At 33.5% G+C, this 22,158-nt stretch overlaps 1 protein-coding gene across 1 annotated transcript in view; it reads left to right on the forward strand.

Moving 5' to 3' along the window:
* The window catches only part of HELRODRAFT_119705 (hypothetical protein), a gene marked incomplete at both ends in the record, with an annotated part of 29,306 nt that extends 10,506 nt beyond the window's left edge, over positions 1 to 18,800 (forward strand). Inside the window, 3 exons of the mRNA XM_009033458.1 lie at positions 17,843 to 17,998; positions 18,236 to 18,440; positions 18,685 to 18,800. Coding sequence (XP_009031706.1) covers positions 17,843 to 17,998; positions 18,236 to 18,440; positions 18,685 to 18,800 — 477 coding nt within the window. The remainder of the gene's footprint in view (positions 1 to 17,842; positions 17,999 to 18,235; positions 18,441 to 18,684) is intronic.
* Positions 18,801 to 22,158: the final 3,358 nt, after the last annotated feature.

A 22,158-nucleotide genomic window follows, 5' to 3' on the forward strand; every position in this document is an offset into this window, starting at 1 on the left:
ATGTTTTGGACCTGTAATTTTAAACATGAAATTCTTGACAAATTTTTTTCTAAATATCGTTTAATTTAGGTTTTGTATCCGAATAAACGAAATATTGTTAACATTTGTTAGTGTAGAGATAACAATTAGAATGTAACAAATCAAATCAAAACAGTAGTTAAAAATTAAAAGTATATGCTAGCTAGTTATATTTACCTTCATTTTTTTAGGCTATAAATTAGTCGTTTTGAATTGACCAGGTTCTGAATTAATTGCCTTTGCATGAGATACTTAGTGTCTTTTTTGAGTCGTGGTGTGACAATTTGGCACTGACAACTATAACCCACAAAGGAATGTCATTGAATGGGCGTTGAGGAAGAAAGGAGTGAATGAGAGACTTGTTAAAGCTGTGATGCAGCTGTATGAAGGGGCGAAGACAAAGGTGAGAGTCGGAAGGGGGATGTCGGACGCTTTTAGTGTCAAGGTAGGAGTGCATCAAGGATCAGTGTTATCACGGTTTTTGTTTGCAATTGTGATGGATGTTGTCTATGGAAACATAATGGAGGGGTTGTTATTTGAGATTTTGTATGCAGATGATTTAGTCTTGATGGCTGATAGCATGGAAGAATTGCAGTTAAAATTTGACAGAAGGAAAAGTGTTATCGAAAAGAAAGGGTTAAAAGTTAATATTGGTAACACGAAGGTAATGGTGAGTGGGGAAGTTGGGGAGCGAGTGATAAGTAAAATAGACCCCTGTGGGGTATGTGACAGGAGAGTGAAGGCTAACTCGGTATTGTGTATAGGATGTCAGAAGTGGGTGCATAAGAGATGTAGTGGTGTGAGGGGGGCACTGAAAAAGGTGGAAGGCACGTTCATATGTAAGAAATGTGTTCATGGTGTGATTAATAGGACGGACGCAAAGACGGGGTTGAGGGGTGGTATTGAAAGAGTGGAAAGCTTTGTTTATTTAGGGGTTAAACTGAACGCGGATGGAGGATGTTTGAGCGCTGTTACGGCTAGAGTTCGTGTGGGATGGATGAAATTTAGGGAACTTGGTGGGGTATTTGTGGAAAGAAATGGTCAGTGAAGATGAAAGGGAGGGTATATAAAGCATGTATGAGAGCAGCGATGGTATATGGTGGTGAAACTTGGGTGTTGAGGAGAGAGGAGAAAAGTGTACTGCAGAGGGCTGAAAGAGCTATGGTGAGGATGATGTGTGGGGTTAAAGTGAAGGATAGGAGGAGTAGTACAGAGCTGATGTCGATGATGGGACTGAATGAGGACATCGTGACATTGATAAGGAGATAGAGATTGCGGTGGTATGGACATGTGTTGAAAAGGAATGAAAGGGTCGGGATTAGGCGAGCGTTGGAGTTCGAGGTTGAGGGAGTGATAGGAAGGGGTCGTCCGCGATTGGGATGGAGAGAGCAGGTGGAGAAGGACAGGGTGAAAGCGGGGTTGTGTGATATTGAGGCAAGTGACAGATGTGAATGGCGTCGAGGGGTATTTCGGTTTCATCATAGGTAGCCAAACGGCAACCCCCGATCTCTATATCTATTCGCCGTCTGGACTCCTCTTCCTTGAATCGTTTGTCTTGTTCAACTGTCGTCTAAACGTGTGCTGTTGTTGTTGTAACTTTAACCCACAATGTTTACATATGGCAAAATCCTGGATAATCTGTTGAATGCAATTACAAAATACACAAAAGTTTATCTATTTAGTAAATAATTAATCATTTAATTTATCAAATACTCTAAGGGTTCGTTTTCGGTCTCGACCTGACAATCAAAAACTCGAAAATTTTAAAACAGAAACTTTATTACTCCAACAATATTTTTGGCAACAACTCCTTCATCCAGTCTGCCACCAGAACAGAAGCGACTTGGCTTGTTTCAGTGTTTCAACCTTTTTGTTCTAGAAATAAAATCCGAGATGTCTATGTAATTTTTCCTCGAAGGCCGGATACGTTACCTCTTTCATCTTTCTGGTTACAAAAAACTCGTTGCGAAGTTTAATACGAAAGAAGCGACATGGTTTCAGAATCTGTTGTTTTATCTAGTCATAGTTTTGCAGATCATTCGGTTTATTTCATTCAGCACACTTCTCATTTTGGCATCCAACTTCGACACTAACACTAGCTCTCACGCTATATTTAACTTTATGCTTATCAAGAATACCTTTCGTAACCTAGAAATACTCCGCAATCTTTCGCGGATCAGACGGATACATTTCAATCGATGGACTCACTCGTTTCAAAATTTTGATCACATGATCTTGTTGTTATATATCTCTTGCCAACGACCCTCCCTGTGCTACTACATGAGCCTTACTTTCCATTACCCACATCTCTGCTCCTCAGCGTGCTCTTCTATCTTCTTCTATATCTATTCGCCGTCTGGACTCCTCTTCCTTTAATCGTTTGTCTTGTTCAACTGCCTTAGCTTTCCGTCTGGACTTCTCTTCCTTCCATCGTTTGTCATAAATTTTTGGAAAAAGACTTCAAGAATTTATATATACAATAGAATATAATGAATTTAAATTGAAGCTTGAAACTTAGTTAAGTAAGTTAGATGTATCACAGAAGTAAGAATTAAGAAAAAGGCTAAAAAATAATTAATATAAGAATCAATATTATTAAGGTCAAACTTGTTAAATTTAACATCAAAATTAAACAAAGAGTTAAACAAAAAATCACAATATGCATTGTTAACAGCCGTTAACAATTAACAGCCATTATGTTGATTTAGTGATGCTGCGGAATTGATGTAGGAAGATGACCCCGTTTTTGATTAGGCTTTTTGTTATTGATGTGGCTGGACTAATAGGGTGGAGTGAACAGGACGGAATTTTTTTAAAATTTTTATTCTAATAGTAAAAAAGTTGTCCAATGACCATTATAACTATAATATCTCTTCAATAATGCAAGTTTTTCAGGTGCCCCAGAGGGTTTGATTTTTATCACCAAAATGCAGCCAGTCACAAAATCATGTTTGATAGTCTTTTTTAGTGTTGAAATACGGCATTTTCATTCTTGATTTTATTCGTGATCGGATAAAGCCATCTATCGAATACTGACCACACACAACAGTCAATGCTTCAATAACTATCTTTATATACCTTTCAACAGATTGCATGTGACAAGGAAATCTTGGAAATTGTAAAACAACTTTTTCATCTTCATCTCATAGGCAGTGATGGGCAACTAACTAAATATTTTTAATTAAACTATAACTATTTTTCAACTAAAAATAAGTAGTTAAACTAATAGTTATAAACTTTTTTCAAAAAGTAGTTAACTAAACTAAAAAAAAGTAGTTAAACTTTTTCCAACTATTTTGCAACTATTTTTACATTTACTTTTTTACAGACATAATCAAAAGTGGCATTAATACTAACATAAACTATTCAAAACATGTATTTTCTTGTCATTAATCTAAAATAACACTTAGAAATTTAAATACCTTGAAAATACAAAAATGTAAGCTTTTGTAACAGAATAATGGCAGTCAGTAACAGTTAGTTTAAAAATTCATCACATAGTATTTTAAATAATTCTATAATTGATAAAACATGAACATTTTCATGCAGTAAATTAAGTAATGTTCTGACTATGTAAGATCTTTAGTCTTTTCAGTTCAAATATATACAGTATTTATTTCATCCTAGACTGAAGAAACACAAGCTTGTCTAAAGTTTCATCAGACATCCGACACCGTCTTGCACTCAAAACTTGTGAAGCAACACTGAATAATCTTTCGACGGCAGATGAACTTGGTAATGTGGAGTTACTTTTGCGAAATGCGTCCTTCACTGTCGGATATGCCAATAAGCTGCTGACACTGTCAGACTTACAAGCCAGGTATCCTGAGATCTGCATGAAAAATCAGAATGTTGCTTAATTACTTGCTTATCACACATAAAAATTGGATTTTATAATTCCTTTTTTAGAAAAAATAAAAAATTTCTAGATTAAAAAAAATATAGTGAATTATTACCTCATCTGATATAGTCACAGCTGGACTAGACTTGTCAGTTGTTTTGAGAAAACTATAGAGGGTCATCATTGTCCGAAGATCCGTCCGTTGAGACGCTTTCATATGTTGCATGTGTTGGTCCTGCAATCTCTTGCTTCACTTGTTGCACAAATGTCAGCAACATATGCCTGTATTGCATGCGTGTTTGATCATCATGCAAGAACGCCAACTTGAACTTTGGGTGAAAAATTGTTGCTATGCGGTATTCATCGCTTTCTAGTACTGTTTTAAATCTTTTTGTAATCCCTCTTATCAGTGCTGTGGTGAGAGATTTCATAATCTGGTCATTGCTGGCAATTTTCAAGCTTATGCTGTAATCCCATTATGGTTGGAATGAGCTGGCCAATGTAACTATTAGTTTCGCCTTCCATGAGTTTCATTGCTAAAACTACTGGCCTCATAACATTGATGAATGAGCTCAAAAACTGCATGTCTGCTTGAGTCATTGGATTATGTTTCAGAGCTTTTTGGCATTCCACAACTTTTTCCAGTCCAATTTCAACCACCCTCTCAACAGAGTAATATTCGCTACACCACCGTGTGCATACTGGCATAAGAAATGTTTTTCCGGTAATACCTTCAACGATGTCGTTAGCTTTAGGGCTTCTGTTTACTGTGTTGCATAACGCTTGAACCTTGGCCATTGCCCGGTCATAGCTGCGCTGATATATTTTGTCATCTCGTGCAGAATAAGCGTCAGAGCTGGCCACTAAATTTAGTGAATGGTTTCCACATCTTTTATGTGGAGGAAGAATGGGTGATTCATCAGATCCCACTTCATTTGATATATCCAATAATTATTTTAAATTTATCATTGATACGGTGCTCTCATCTTCATCCAAGATGTTGCCCTCGTCAGTTCCTTCATCATGCTCCATTTCTACTTTTCTAAAAAGACAAAATGCCTTGGCAAAATTTGATGCATTATCAGTGACAACGTTTTGCAACTTTGTCGTAATTTCAAATTCTTCAAATATTCCTGAAAGCATTTTCGCATTTTTTGTACTGGTATGTTCCCCTTTGAATCGTCGACACACTAAAGCTGATGAAACCATTTCAAGAGTTTCTGGATGAACAAAGTGAATTGTTACACCCATGTAGGCTCGCTTATGTGCGCTCCATAAATCTGCAGTAGCAGACACCCAACCTGTTTTTATCAATGCTGACTTTAAAATATCTTTATATCTTTTTCAGCTTCATAAAGATCATGCAGACGTCTCCCAATTGTTCTGCGGCTGGGTATTTTGAACTGAGGCAAAACTTTACCACAAAATTTCAAAAAACCATTTCTTTCTACAGTTGCCAATGGTTGCATATCTTCTGCAAGCATACGAGTTAAGCTGTCTTCAAAATCTGATTGATTTACTTGCACATCCTCATAACACATCTCAATCAGGAGGCTATTCATCTCTGCTATATAATATAATTGATTTTAAAATAACTCATTAAAAAATTAGTAAATTTAGTAGCAATCATTTTGTAGGTATTAAATAATTAACATAGCATAACAGAGTTTAAAGTGGTTCAGTAGACTAGAGTCTGTGTGAGAACCACTACCTAATTACTAATGGTTAGTAAATGAATGAAAGTTCCCTAGTTAAGACTTTGGCGATCGTCAACTTCCTCTGAGAATGGCAATGGCCTGTGGTTTATTTTTTTTTGATAACTTTCATTTTCATGGTCATGGCAATCAGTTTAATAAAGTTTAATAAGAAAATAGGCAAACAGCAGTCAGTGAGTTAAGTTTAAGTACCTTTCAAGATATGAAGTACTTTGGAATAGGACTTACATTGTACGTTATAAATTTGCACTTTATCATGATGGCTTTGCCAGCCAAGCAGATTACCACTCCACCAAACTCTTCAAATAAATTTAAGTTATTTATAAATTAAAAATAACTCCTTATAAATAAAATCATTAACTAACATAACTTGTCATCATAAAATTTAGGCCAAATAAATTATTTAGTGTTTAAAACCAACTTAATTGAATATAGACAATTGTATAAATGTATTTATTAAAATATTTTTAACAAAACAGCAACAAATTTTAAAGATTGAAAAGATTGAAAAAACAACTAACCATCAGCGGTAACCTTCAACACAGACAGGAAACAAGACATCAAACGGTCCGAAACATTGGTAAAAACCAAAAACATTGAATGTACTTTGCTTTAAAAATATGGAAAGCTTAACTTTTTACAAATTAAAATTAATATTTAAAAACCATAAGTCAAGACATGGATAAAAGATATTTATCTACAATATTTTAGTTAAACTATTTAGTTAGCAACTAAAATATTTCAGTTAAACTATCGTTTTAACTAAACTATTTTTTTTTAGTTAAACTATGAAGGAAACTAAAAAAAAGTAGTTAAACTATTAGTTTGCAACTATTTAATTAAACTATGCCCATCACTGCTCATAGGCTTTTGGTTGTTTCTTCATTAGAATATGGTGACAGTTGTGGTGGTGACGTCAGTGCAATCTTTTGCCAATCGATCAAATCAACATAGCTTTCGGTTTTAAAATTAATTTCAGGAATTTCAAACTTTCTAATTTTGCGAGACTGATTTAGCCTGAATTTAAAAAAGGCCCTAATTGTCTTATAATAAGTTTGTCATCAGTTATCATTGCCAGCAGTAAATTTTCTGGTTTTGCGTAATAACCACTACGTTGAATAACAGGATCAACCACTTCCTTTAGTGCTGGAGATAAGTATCGTGAGAGAGCAATTGAGGTACGGGTTTCAGGTAATTGTTCATAACTCAAACGCTTGACTGTTTAAGATGCAGAAGCAGAAGCTTTTCTAACCATTCTTCTTTTTATTTTGTTAGAGGTGGGAATATCTAATCTGCATATTTTCCTAACTGTTTCCTGGTCTTCCAAAAAATCTTTCTTCTGTTGAAATTTTAATCCCTTTTTGATCAAATCAAAACACAAATCTCGTGAACATTTACATGCTGCTAGGTCAAACAAATTGGTTTCATTAAGTCTTGCAAAATCTTCCAACTTTTTTCTATAGCTGCTGTCATTTTGTTAACCTTAGTGGTTTTAGACGTGTCCGGAAAATTCATCGTGGGAGAAAATTCATTGTTGGAAAATTCATCGTGGGGGAAAATTCATGGCTAATTTGAAGTTAGAGTTTTTGAAATTACACAACCCATGAAACATTATAAATACATAGTATATCAAATCAAAATCAAATCAAAAATACTTTTTATTTACCAGAACAAAACACAAACAAAAAGAAAGTTCGAATAACATTCTGGCTTGGAGACCAAGCAAGTTTAACATGGATGAACTTTATAAGTCACCAATTAATTAAAACACACACACATATATATATATATATTAATATACTCAGATATATAACATGAGATTGATTATAATAATTCAATAGAATAGTTCAATTTGATGAATATATTCAGAAGTTCAGAAAATAGTTATAATTCAAAAAAATATTCATACATATACACAGACATAACATGAGGTTCAGACATAGTTCGAGAATATGTTTTTAAATATATACAAAACATAAGATTATAAAAAATTGTTACTCAATAGTTTTTCTAGATTATAATTGGTTTTCTAATATTAAAAATTTTATGTTTAGTGAACAGACTTAAATTATTGAATGTACATACATACATGTATGTATGTATGTATGTTAAAACCAAATCAGCGATGAGTGACACTAAACAGTCAAACATCTGAATAAAATCGGTTAACGATTGATATCTTGTTATTCGCTCACGTCGGCGTTTAATTAAACATTTCCGGCAAACAAGAGATATGATTCATGGCGAAAAATAGCTTTCTGCTGTCGCCGGACCTGACACTTATTATTTTGAAAATATTTTTTAAAAATTTGGAAGTGTTGTTGTCCATCGGGCCAAGAACCTCTATGCAAATAGGTAAAAAATTCATCGAGGGCAGGGCACCTTCATATTTTTTAATCTTTTCATCCGATGCCCTGGTTGCGACCAAACAACTTTCCTTGCTGGCTAAGTGCATGTACCGTTTCGCTAATGTACCGGGAATCAATGTGCAGGCAGGCATAATGAGATTAGGAATAACTGCTGCTGTTGATCCTTCTTTCCTTGACCCATCTGTATATATTGTGATATATTTTGTATGTTTTTCTATTATTTCGTATAAGGCAATTTTACTTAGGCTTGAGCTTTTTCTATATTTCATAATTGACATGTCTATTTCTGGTGTTTTTTTGTTCCAACGGGGGTTTACCAAAGATGTTTCCTGCATGATTTTTATGTTATTTAGTTTTTTTTATATGTTCCTCTACTCTTTCTGCAAGGATAGGTATGGCCTTTGATTTTTTTTTGTTTACTCTTGAAATTTTGGATGTGTTTTTTTGAGCTTGATTATTCTTTTGTGATTGCAATTTCATACATAAATTTAATGTCAACTTTATATGTCTCAGATGTCTTGGAATTTCTAATGCAAGAACATGAAGGTTGTTTGATGGTGATGTGTGAGATACACCCAGGCATCTTCTTAGAGCTTCGTTGATTATTGGGTCTATTGTCTTGATATATGAGTTCCTTGTGGCTCCATAAACTTGATAACCATAATCCAATATAGCTCTTACTGTGGTTCTATATATTGTTAAGAGTGTGTTTTGATCTCCTCCCCATTTGTAATGGGATATGGTTTTAATCAAATTTAATGCTTTTATGCATTTACTTTTTATATAGGCAATGTTAGGAATAAAGTTTAATCTTTCATCAAAAATTATACCTAGAAACTTGACTTCTGGTTTGAAGTTTATATATGTATCCTTGAAAATAATTCTTGGATATATTTTTTTCTTTTTTCTGGTATGAAGCATACTGGTCGTTTTAGTTTTTGAGAAATTTATTCCATTTTCTTTCGACCACTTATCTATGTCTTTTAAAATCGTGTTTATCTCCTTTTCAATGTTTTGAATATGTTTATCTTTTATGGTTATGGTCAAATCGTCCATATATAGACATGTTAGCGCGTTCTCTGGGATGATCGCAGTAGCTGTGTTGATGTTCAGGCAGAATAGAGTTGGTGACAGAATACTTCCCTGTGGTATATCTATCTCTAGGTGGTTTACTTTGAATAGCACATCGTTGACTCTTACCTGGATAGTACGATTTGAGATGAATCCTTGTATGAATTTGGGTAAGCGTCCTCTGAGGCCTGCTTTATGGAGGTTTTCCATTATCCCATATTGCCACCTAGTATCACACGCCTTTTCTACGTCGAAAAAAATTGTTATAGATTGCTCATTATTGGCAAGACCTCTTCTTATGAAAGTTTCCAATGAGACTATGTGGTCCAGAGTGGGTCTTCCTTTTCTTCCTCCGCATTGTTTTTCTGATATTATGTTGTTTTTATCAATGTCCAGACTAATCTTCTGTTAACTATTTTTTCAAAAATTATACTAACGCAACTGGTTAGGGATATTGGACGATAACTATCTGGGTTTTCTTTTGATTTGCTTGGCTTATTAAAGGGGAGGACAATGGCATGGTGCCATGAGTGTGGAATTGTTGAGTTAGTCCAGATTTTATTGAAGATGTTTAACATGTTTTCAGTTGCTATGATCGGAATATTTTTTAATACCTCATAAGTAATTTGGTCTTCGCCAGGAGAAGAGTTGGTGCTGCTTTCTATTTCGTCTTTAATTTTTTTTATTGTAAATAGTTGGTTATATTGTTCGATGCTATTAGATTCAAAATTTAAAGGTGTTTTTTCTTTTTCCATTATATGTTTTATGAAGGTTGTGTTATGGTTGGTCATTAAGGATTAAATTAAATTAAATTAAATTAAATTAATTGGTCATTAAGGATTATAAAATTTGAAATGGCTTCTGTTTTATATTTACCAACGAAAGATAGTTTAGTAAGTAAGACGCGTTTATAAATGTAATAATGATTCGTTGTATGATGTACCATTGAATGATGTATTTGCAATCCGACGCCAAATTTATACGTTGTGTGCCAGTTGTCGGAAAATTGTACAGTTCAAATAATAAGTCTCTATATAATGGCATATGCATAAAATAAACAAAACAAAGAAAATTAAAATTAAACAAAACAAAGGAAACAAAAACATTGTTTTTATACATGCTTCGATTTATTTATGTGTACGACAATGGTTTTATAACCATTACACTTCTTAATCTCAAAATTCCTTGAAATCATGTAAGGACCGTCATATAACTTTGTCCATTTAGTATACTTATTTTTAGCGCGCTTTGGATTATAATAATAAACCATTTGTTCTTCTAAAAATTGTTTATTCTTTACTCTTAAGTCATAATTATGCTTAGTTATTTCTACTGATCTTTTTAAATGGTTTCGCGCTAACTCGAATGCTTGTGTTAAATTTTCTTTTTGTTCCTTTACAAATTCGTACATTTGCTTTGGTGATGACTTCTCCGTATTATACGCCAAATCAGTCGGTATTGTCGCTTCTCTACCATGCATTAGGAAAAAAGGTGAAAATCCAGTACTACTCTGCACTGTTGTTCGGTATGCAAACATTACGTATGGAAGAAGTTCGTCCCAATCTCGATGATTCTTATTTATCACTTTTCCTATCATTTTATTGAGTGTTCCATGGAATCTTTCTACCAGACCATTCGTTGAGGGTTTATTGGTAGTGGTACGGATTTTATCTACGCCAAGTTGTTCACAGATATCTTTAAATAACTGAGATTCAAAATTCTTACCTTGATCAGTTAGTATCTGTTTTGGTAGTCCGTATCTACAAAATACATTTTAGATTAATTTATGAGCAACATAAGATGCATCTACGCGTTTCAAAGGAATAGCTTCTGTCCACTTCGTGAAATAATCGATGACAGTTAAGATGTATTTATGCTTCATACTTGATTCTGGGTGTGGCCCTGTTATATCAACTCCTAATCTTTCCCACGGCTCACCGACCAACATTGGCTGTAATTCACCTTGTTTAAAATGTTTTTGTCAGTTAAATTTGCTACATTGTTCACATAATTTGTGGGTTAATTCAACGTCTTTCCTCCATCCAGGCCAATAAAATCTTCTTTCAAATTGCCATGTAAGCTTTTTGATTCCTAGGTGGGCTCCATTCATCCCACTGTGCAAATCTCAAAGTACTTCTTGCCGCATTGCGTAGGGAACAACTATCTGATCAAAATTGTTAATTCGTCTCTTCAATACACCTTTATCTGTTAAAAACAAGTTGTCATACTTTGCAAGTAATATTTTAACATCTTTTCCTTTATCAGCAAATTGACTAAAATCTGGTACTACTAAATGTTTGATGACGTTTTTAATTAAGGATAGGTCTTTCTCTTTCTCTTGTTCTGCAACCCAATCAACACAGTTATCTACTTTATTTTCTGTTATAACACCACATACTGCTCTTGACAATCCATCAGCGTTTGTATGTTTACTTCCAGGTCCATGCTCAATAGTATAATTGTACTCTTCAAGAATTTCAATCCACCTGTACGTATCCCAGTCTATTTCAGGTAAATTGAAATCCCCAAACATTAAAAAATCACCTGGCAATGCTAGACCATCATTAATCAGTGTTAATAGATGAATGTTATTTTCAACACTGGATGTGGGGCTTCTGTATACAAACAGAATATTTAAAAATCTACCAGAAATGCAAACCTTCACTGTCATATATTTTTTGAATTCTGAGACCATACCAACTTCTGAAACCAACAAAGACTTTTTAAAAAACAGCAAAAGTCCCCTTCTACCAACATCAGAAAACCCAGATGCCAAACTTGAGTACCCCTGCAAATTGTATTCAGACAAAACTCTATTATTTTTAAAATTTTTGGGATTCACCTCCATTAAGGCAATCAGATCAGGTGAACATTTTAAACTTCCCAACAAGGATTGTAAATCTCCAAACTTATTAGACAAAGTATCTACATTGGACATCATAATTCTTAAATGTTTCAAATTTGTCTGACTTAAATTTTTTGTATCTCTAAATTTTGCTTTCTAACAGCAACCACATAAAAATCACCTGGTTTACCTTTGAGCCTGAATGACCATTTTGTTATGTTCTCTTTGGCACTTATTTCTTTCCTTTTTTCTTCCAAAAGTTTTCTGTTGTTACTTCTTTCTTCCTTGGAAAGACCATGATTGATGATTACTTTGTTAAAAATTGCTGATTTTTTGAGTTTGTAACAATTTGCAAACAGCAAATTTTTGGTATTTATGTTTGCAAACTGAATCAAAACTGGTCTAGATTTTGGATCATCTTCCATTTTTCTGCCCAGTCTAGAAATTTCAATTCCCTCTGTTTCTAAATCAATCTCTGATATTTTTTTCAATAAATTTTTAACAACCTCTTTCGTGTTAACCCCTTTTTCTTGCAAATTATATAGGATCACATTATTTCTCCTCTTTTCTCTGTCATTTAGAAATTCAATTTTAGATGAGGTATCAACAATTGTTTTTTGTACCTGTTTGACATCTAACAACAACTTATCAACTTTTCCTTTAACCGCATCTGAATATTTTTTTATTTCCTGCTCACTCTGTTCAACTCTTGTCTTGGCAACTTTTTCATTCTCCTCCAGAATCTTCGTGGAAGAGTATGAAAAATTATCCATCTTCATCCTAAATCCATTGAAATTACTATTTTGTAGGCCAATGGCATCATCCAAGGACTTCAGTTTAGAGATGATAACTTGAGTCTGGGTTGACAACTCAGCATTCAAAGATGCCAGATTTGTTGCTAAATTTGAATCTAGATTTCCTGGTTTCTCCTTTATAATAAGCTGGTGCAGTTTATCTTTGTTGCATTGAAGACACTCTTCGCAAAGCTTCAATCCGAAATCTTCCGTGGTCTTTAATTCCGAACCCATTTCTTTAGTCTTTTTTTTTAACCCATGTAAACAGAACAAAAATTTAATTTATTTAATTAATATCACAGTACACTTTGTTTAAAATAAGAAATTTAAGCAAAATTTTCGAATTTTTTACAACGAGCGAAAATAGCACGACGTAAACCATAGAATCATATAGAATCATATAAACCATAGAATTTATAGTCTCATATTTTTTGGTGGGTTTGTTATTTGTTTCTTGAACTTTATCATCAACTACAACAACTTCATGCAATTTGGTGATTACTTGATCCTTAGGTAATTCAACTTTTTCATCTGATATGTTACAAACTCTAATACACGTAGACGGTTTATTGACATTAATTAACGATCTCGCAGCTAGCAAATTGGTTTTGATTTTATTTATGCTAGTTGACCATGCTGTATCCTGTCCTAAAGGTTTCAAATTTGGTTTTTCTATAAATGTCTGAATGAACATTTCACTGCGGGGTGGAATAACAGCTGTAATTTTCGAAATGCATCTTATATCTGTTTCTTGTCTAGATTTTACGAGGTTGTAACTTTTTCCGTTTATTACAATAATACTCCTTCCAAAATTCCAAATGCAGTTGTTATCATATAACCAATTTTTTCCTAAAATTATATAATCAACGTTTGGTGACACATAGAAAGTTGTAAAAATGTTCTGATAAATTCTAATGGCAGTGTAATTGTTCCGTTTACTATTAACTCTATGTTACAGTTCCTTATTACTTTTCCAAATTTTCAAATCATCAACAAATTTCTTTGGACAAAGATTCACATCGGCACCACTATCTAATAGACATTTTAAATGTTTAGTCCTAAATACAGCTTCTACATGAACTAATGCTTCCTTTTCATGGTTACACTTGGAGGGTGTTTTTACTGTTTTTACGTTTCGATTTATTCTCGTCGTATTTTTAAAACTACCAAATTTTTGCCTGAAGTTATTAGTGTTCGCTTGACTGAAATTTCCATTATTTTGCTGGTAACTACTTTTTTTTGGTCAGTCGCACTGTTGTTTCTGATGAAATTATTATTTCCAAACTTATTGTTAAAATCTTCTCTCTGACTGTTATTTCTGTTCCCAAATTTATCTCGTTTAATCTCATCAATCATGCTGAACAATTTTTCTATTCTGTTATTCATATTTGTAATTGGATCATCTTGTTTAACAACATTGGATTTCTTGTCATCAAACTCTTTATTATCTCGAACTATCTGAACTAAAGATCTCGAATGATTTCTCTTGCCATCATCTGATAATACTTTATATTTCTCATATAGCTGACATACTTCATCTAATGTTCTTGGTTCTTTGTCTTTTACATAGAACATGATGTCTTTATTACCAATAGCATTAATTAAATGTTTTACTGTAAACTTTTCTCTCATGTCATTACTTAATTCTGGGTAGGATAGCCTTGACAGTCTGTTAACTTCCTGAGACACATCTCGAATGTTCTGATCTTTTTGTAATCTAAGCTGCGATAAACTATACTCGTGTGTTTCTGAATAGTTTGATGGTCCAAATCGTTTAAACAACAGCTCTTTAATCTCGTTATACGTGACTGTATCATTATCTGGTAATTCGTGAAATACACCTCTTGCTTTTCCATCTAGTGCGTGCAAAAGGGATAGGCTTTTTCTTGTGATGTCCATTTATTAACTTTTGTGGTTATTTCAAATTGACAAAAATACTCAGTTATATCCTCTGAGCCATTAAATCTACTAACTCTCCACTCTTTAGCTTTACTAAAAATTTTATTATTTACATTTGCTTCCTCGTCTGGCATCTCACTTTGCCTAGGGTGTGTTTTGCGATTCGGCATAGTGCAACTCAGATACAAATCTTAATATTATCTCAAAATATCAAATGTGTGCAATTACTCAAAAATGTAAAAGAAATGCAATAAAAACAAAAAAAAAGAAAAAGAAAAATTGTTATCTTTTAACAACGAGTTACTCAGTAAATCAATCGTAAATAAACCTCTATAACTTCCAAATCTGAAGTAAAATGGAAGCCTCAATAACTTGAGAAATTGTTATTCGACGCCCCACGTTGGGCGCCAATTGTCGGAAATTTGTTTGCGTGTGATGTCTGTCTGTGCGTTTGAGTATTTGTTCGCGGCACTGGCGAAATCTCTTTCTTTATCTTTCTCAGGGAATTTTTTTTATGGTCCGACAATAATAATTTTTGTATATTTTTATCTTGAGTTTGACCGGTCCTGTGTGGCACTGGGCTTTTCAAATTTAGTGATTTTACTGAGTAACACATGAAGCGTAAAATATTCGATCGCGAGACGAGCAAGTGCAATTAGCTTGTAATGTAAGGGCAACATTTCTGGTCTTGTTCAACGTTGTTTGCCCGACACTCTTCATCCTTTTTCTCTTGTTCCACTGTCCATAAAGCCTTTGTCATTTGCTCAATCATTGGTGTTTCATTTAGCTTCGACACCTGAATTTGACATTGGGCAACACTGGTGCTCAGTGTGGACATGTCAGTGTGAACTTGACTCATCACAGCATCAAACATACTTCTGACCGCTCGTTCGAAACTGTTGCTGAGAGCTTCCATTCGAAGTAGCTTCGAGTCGAAAAGATTGCTCATTAATTTCTCTGAATGAGCCAACGATTTTCGTAGATTCTCATTAGATTTTTCAATGACTGTTGTGAGACTAGCGTCGAATTTCTCAAACATTTTTACGAGGTTGCTATTGGATAACATTATAGCCTTTTCGAGATTTTCATTTGATTTGTCTATAATTTTGGTTACAATATTTTTAAAAGATTCAATGGAGATAGTTTTTGTTAGCCATAGTTAGATTGTATACGCAATTAGCTTAACAGCAGAAGACGTAGAAGATGAAAATTGTGGAAAATATCAGTTTTATATCAAAATTAAGTTTACGTAATAAATTACTATGTCCTGGTTATGACATTAAACTGACCCTCACTGCCTTGTGAGTGATGTTGGATCATCAAAGGCTAGGCCCACCGCTTATAACTGTGGTTGCGTAAGGAAGGGCGTCCTGCGTAAAAATTAGCCAAATAAATTACTTATGATGGAATGGCGTCGAGGGGTATTTCGGTTTCATCATAGGTAGCCAAACGGCAACCCCAGATCTCGGGGGAAATGTGTCGTCTAAACGTGTGTTGTTGTTTTTGTTGTAATAAATTACTACGAGTTTTTCACGAAAAATGAAGTATCGCCTAACGAAAACGATTAAATATAACTTGGAACGAAGTATTTTAAAGAAAAAATAATTGTTCACATCTAACTGCCATTAGGCCAGGGACAAAAAAAAAGAAAAAAAAACAAATCAATCAATCAATCTTCGTTTTGCGTCCAGAATCTCGATTCCCCGAGGTAGGACGTTGTTTTCTTTGCCATCAACTTTTTGCGCCAAATTAGACGATCAGTTGTATCCATTTCATTTAAATTTAGAGCTTTCATGTCTTGCTCGATTGTTTGCGACCAGGACTTCTTTGGACGGCCTTTGGGACGTGTGCCAGGTACTTCAACATCTGCAAGAGAAGTTATGGCACTGTTTCCACTTCGTTTGACATGACCAAACCACCGCAGACGGTGTTGCCGGCATTCGTCCTTTTCTAAACCAGCACGACGCAGGATTTCGGTAGATTTGATGTGGTCCTTCAGACTAATTCGTTGCATACATCGGAGCATTTTCATGTCGGTTCGTTGAAGTTGTTGTTCCAGTTTGGTTGTCATTGGCCATGTTTCTGCACCATATAACAACACCGGACGTATCACAGATTTATAAAGTCTTGATCGTAGTGGTAGTGGGATGTCACGCCGCATCAATATAGAGGCAAGGAGATGCCATTTATTCCAGGCTGCACGTATCCAGTTTGGTTGTCATTGGCCATGTTTCTGCACCATATAACATAACATATAACACCATATAACACATTGTTTTTTATTAGTAAAAAAAACAATTACACTTATTAAATTCAAAATAAAACTTTTAAATTCAAAAATACAATTTAAAATTAAAATATAAAATTAAACTTATTCAGTTACAGTATCAAACGCTAAATTACACTTGGTAAACAATATCAGACATAAAATAAAAGTACCACTTGTAAAATCCAAATATACCAAATTTATTAAAATTATACCTATTTTAGAGTTAATTTAAAATTGTTCCTATTATTATTTATTTTGCATTCTATAATTAGGTCTTATTATTAGTATTGAATTAATAATAAATTATAAATTTTAATTATACAAAGTTAAAAAATTAATGCACTGATAACAGTTTGCTGATAATTACAAGCACGACGAGTTTGTATATTGGTATGTTTGTATATATTGGCAGTCGTTACATCAGTATATCACTAAAACATAGGACATTTTCAGATACTAGTAGACTTTTGTTTTTTCTCATTCTACATCACGATATATCCATAATAAATTTTTAGATTATCGTTTTGTTCCCTCTGAACATCATGAAAATGGATAAAACAAATAAGATGATTAAAAATTTTGTTGTTGTTTTACTGCAGAGAATACTAAGTTTTCTACTTTTTGAGTAATTTATAAAATTCTATATAGATTTTTTGAAAATGTATATACATAGATATTTAATGAGTAAATACAAGCAAAATAAAGGTTTTGACATAAAAATATAACAAAATGTTTCTAAAAAATATTATTTAACCTCGTCTTGTCTTAAAAATGGTAGGATAGATTTACACAATTTTATATTGCTTTTCCTACTACTGATTATCTAACCTCATGTTTTCTTTCTCTCTTAAAATTAAATTTAGTCGTTATTCTTGAGAGTTTCTTAAGTATCAACTATCTTGTGGAGCTGCAAACAGATTTTAATTATTTTTCTATTGTCACTCTCAACTCACTTCAATCTCACACATACACCACGCACACACATTACATACATTGCTCATACACAAACACGCGCACACAGGTAAAATGTCATCCATATTTCCCTACCAATGCAACGAAACCAATGATTTTGAAAGATGTAGGCTTGAAAATTACATTGCTCTCGAGAGTTGGAGATGATGGTGAATTACTGCCAGACAATGAAGACCCTGACAGCGATGCCAACTCCAAACAATTTGTTATCAGCAGCTTCATCATCAGCAAACTGAACGTTGGTGTTAACTACTCATGTACTTATGTTTGCAGCTTAACATTTTTTCCAAGCTGTTTAGCATCATTTCAATCGTTTGTAATCAATTATCTTATTACTTTTTTACATATGCAATGTACTTTTTATGTGAGAACCACGTTTTGATTTTAATTTCGTTGCATTTTATTGTATTTATTTTGCTTACTGAATCAGATAGCAGAAGAGAGAATTATCAAACACTTTCATTTCACCGCCTGGCCAGACTTTGGAATCCCAGAATCTCCAGAAATTTTTCTGAAGTTCCTGTTTAGCATTCGGGATGAGGGCCTCTTGAATGATACAGCCAACCATCCACCAATCATTCATTGCAGTGCTGGCGTTGGAAGGTCTGGGGCATTTTGTTTGGTGGATGCTTGCTTGAGCATTGTCAGTTCTTTTTTTTATTTTCAAATTATTATTTCTTACTTTTGCAGGGAAATGTTTACAGTTTTTTTAATCTGTTAAGTATCATGTTTTAAAAAATTTGTTGGGCAATGTTCATGCCATTTTAAAATTTTCCATTTTTTATTTTAATTAGGCGAGCCATTCTTTATTTCCTTATTGAGTCCATACAATCTTTTTATCATTAACGTATAACACAACATGTTTTTTATAGGCTGAACATGAAAATTCAGTTGTGAACGTAAATTTGAGGAGCACCCTGTTGAACATGAGGAGGTACCGCATGGCTCTCATCCAGGCACCTTCACAGTTGAAGTTTTCGTACCAAGCCACAGTAGACGGCCTTAAAAAATTAAATTTGTTGGAATCAAACCGAGTGAGCATTTGCGGCATAATTCTTATAATGGCGCTTGTGTGGATTGTTTTCGTAACTCGACATATATATATATATATATATATATATATATATATATATATATATATATATTCTTATAATGGCGCTTGTGTGGATTGTTTTCGTAACTCGACATATATATATATATATATATATACCCCCAGATATTAGGGTACCCCCAGATATTAGGTGTACCCCCAGATATTAGGGTTATCACTGAATTGTACCATTTTAAAATTAAACTGAGATCGCGGTTAAATTTGCTTGATCCCGACACCACCATCTAAATCTTAACCTTTTATATATTACACTATATATGGCTCATTTCATCGCTAATAATTATTTTAAATTCAGCATATGTTTCTGTCCACTTAGACTCGTTTATTCATCTCTTCAATCAATCCATACTTTTAATTATTGTATCAAATACTATAAATTATCTCACATTGCCAATCTACTTTCTGTTTTTGATTGTAGATTCATTAGTAATATCTGTATATACTTATATGTTCAGATATTAACTTTGTTTTTCGAGTGTTAATCCTACTGATTATATTTATCGATTTTTGCATGCATTGAAATTTAATTTGTATATTTTCTGTTCTGTTTTAAATTGCATATATATCTCATGTAAAGTACTTAGGGTGGCCTCTCCACAAGTTTTTTCATTTAAACTTATTTGGTTCCCTTATTGAAAATAAAATAAATAAAAAAAAAAATAAATATATATATATATATATATATATATATATTTCCGCAATGAAACCTAAAACATAATTTTAAAATAGTCGTTGTGCACGCGTCTCCACCATCGTCCGACATACCAAAAATTTGCTTAATAAGCAAATAAAGAGATCGCCAGACAGGCTTATGTTGGCCACACTAGCGAAAATTTTGGTAGTTTTTGGCCTCCCGTAAATTTTCAAAATTTTGGTTCCTCTTGCAGACCCTTCGTATCATCTTGCTCATCCATTGAAAATTAAATTATCTGAGCTCATCCATGAATGATTGTCAAGACAAGATGATTTGAACAACTCGTGACTGGTTTTCGAATGTTTATTCAAATCTATTTGTTACACATTCCGTAAGAAATTCAATACGTTTTTCAACTATTTTTTATTTTCCAACATTGACAGCACTTTTGTTAAAAATTAACAAAATGGTTAACGGTCTATTATATTCTTCTAAAGCTCAGAGGAATCAACACACATAAAGAGCGGACGTGCCAAACGACTCATCACATGCAAAGCTTGTGATAGGCGGGACTCGTTTTTTCGTACTCTAATCCGGCCAGGACAGGCACTGAGAAACAGGACTTGGCGCTCTTAGCCATTAGGCCATCACGCCGCTTGTTTATTCAAGATATAATTATTTTTGAAGTTTTTTTGAAAACAACCTAGATTTCTTTCAAGCTTACAGAACCTTTATGCAATGGAACTAAAGGGGGCTTATTAATCAGCTAATTTTTTGCTTCTGTTTTGATTATCTTTATTGCTGTGCTCGGTTTGCGGTGTCGTTCAACGGGCTTGTTTGTGAACCATACGACTGCCGATACTCATTAACGATTTGTCAGTGATGTTTTGTAATCCATGATTGATGATTTTTATTTTTTGTCAAGTTTCGATAATTTATTTATGAACCTTTGAATATCGTACAAACATTACAAATTTAGGAGATCTAGAATTATTTTTTAACGCACTCTTATTTAGTATCCTAATTTAGTATCCTAATTTTTTTTCTTATTCGCAATCGCCAGAACTTAGAGGAAATATGCAGAGAAGCTGAACAACAGTATCTTGCACGCTTGGCTTCATTCGAGAAAGAGGAGGAAAACGTAGAAGATGACGTCATCGTCAACAAAGTCAAATCGAGTTACCAGAAAATAAACAAGAATCGCAATCATCGAGTGAGTTTTGGTCGAATTGTGCCTCATGCCGCCAGTATTGAAGACGCTGATTTTCTTTGGTTTCTAAACAACGATGCCTTCAACGTTGAGCCTGTCCTCATCAAACCTGGTCGAAATCTCGCTGAAGTTGATGACGAACATGGCGAGGTCGATGAGGAACGTGGCGAGGTTGATGATGAATGTGGTGTTGACAACGTCGCCAAAGTTGGAGCCTGCTTGAAAGAGGATGATGACGGGGAATACAACACTGAAGAAGATGATGACGACTCCAACGACGTCCACAATTTTGCTATCTCGTCAGAAACAAAGTTAGAAATATTTGAATTAATTTTTCTCGCGTAAATTTTATTTCATTTCACTCCTGTGACTTACCTTGTTTTCAAATTAGCTTAAAAAATAGATTTCTGTTTGGATGGCGTATGGTTAAAAATTAATGGTTAAAAGCGTTGGGTTTGAATACAAGAAGGAGTTTCCGCCTCTCACATGCTTTGAGTGGGATGCGTCCTTTTGCACGTATACGCTGTTTTTGGTAGTTGATACCTCTGAATGTTGTAAAAGTGTTCAAGAATATTTTATTTTTATGATTTAAATGGAGTTCATAATTAACATGAAATGTTTTGAAATATGTTTTTAAATGAACGTGTTTTTCACATTTTATTGTACATTCAAATGGAGATTTTGTTTTTGTTTGGCCTGTTTAATTCAAAATTTGATTAAGTTATTGAAGTTATGTTGAATTTTAAATTTTCATTTTGTTAATTAAGCATTGTTTTAATATTAATCAGCGCCAACATTAAGAGGAAACCTTTGGAAGAAAGAATGAAAAAGACAAGAGCAGAAATGAACTTGATGTGTAAACGTCAAGAGGAATGCGCTTTGTTCAGAGAATATCGTAAGAAGCAATTTAAACTTAAATTCATTGGTTGGTCCATAGTAGCCGCTGTAATTAGCATCATCGTTTACAATAGGTGGATAATAAATTAGGCATTATCAATTTATTATTTGGTTTGTCGTGATGCTTTCCTAGTAGCTAATACTTTTTATAAACAACGGTCTTTGAATTTAAATTCGGTAAATCGAAACATTAATTTCAATTTACTTTCGCAATCTAACTACTAATTAGGGTTTCAAATAATGATCTAAAATCACATGATCTAACTACTAATTAGGATTTCAAGGAATAAAGTTAATCAATTAAGTTATTTATGCAAGTTTCATTGTGGGGCGATAAAAATTGAATGAAGATCAGCTACATTAAACTAACATTTTATAGTTTTTACAACATAGTGATAATTTATGCAGTATTTAATTTCGTACCTTCTTTTGATTTGTTACTAACAGTAATATTACTAATGGTAATATTTTAAAAAATGCATTGAAGTTCACTTGTTTAGAATTTTCCATAAT

The sequence above is a fragment of the Helobdella robusta genome (genome assembly GCF_000326865.2).
Source record: "Helobdella robusta unplaced genomic scaffold HELROscaffold_91, whole genome shotgun sequence".
Taxonomy (NCBI): domain Eukaryota; kingdom Metazoa; phylum Annelida; class Clitellata; order Rhynchobdellida; family Glossiphoniidae; genus Helobdella; species Helobdella robusta.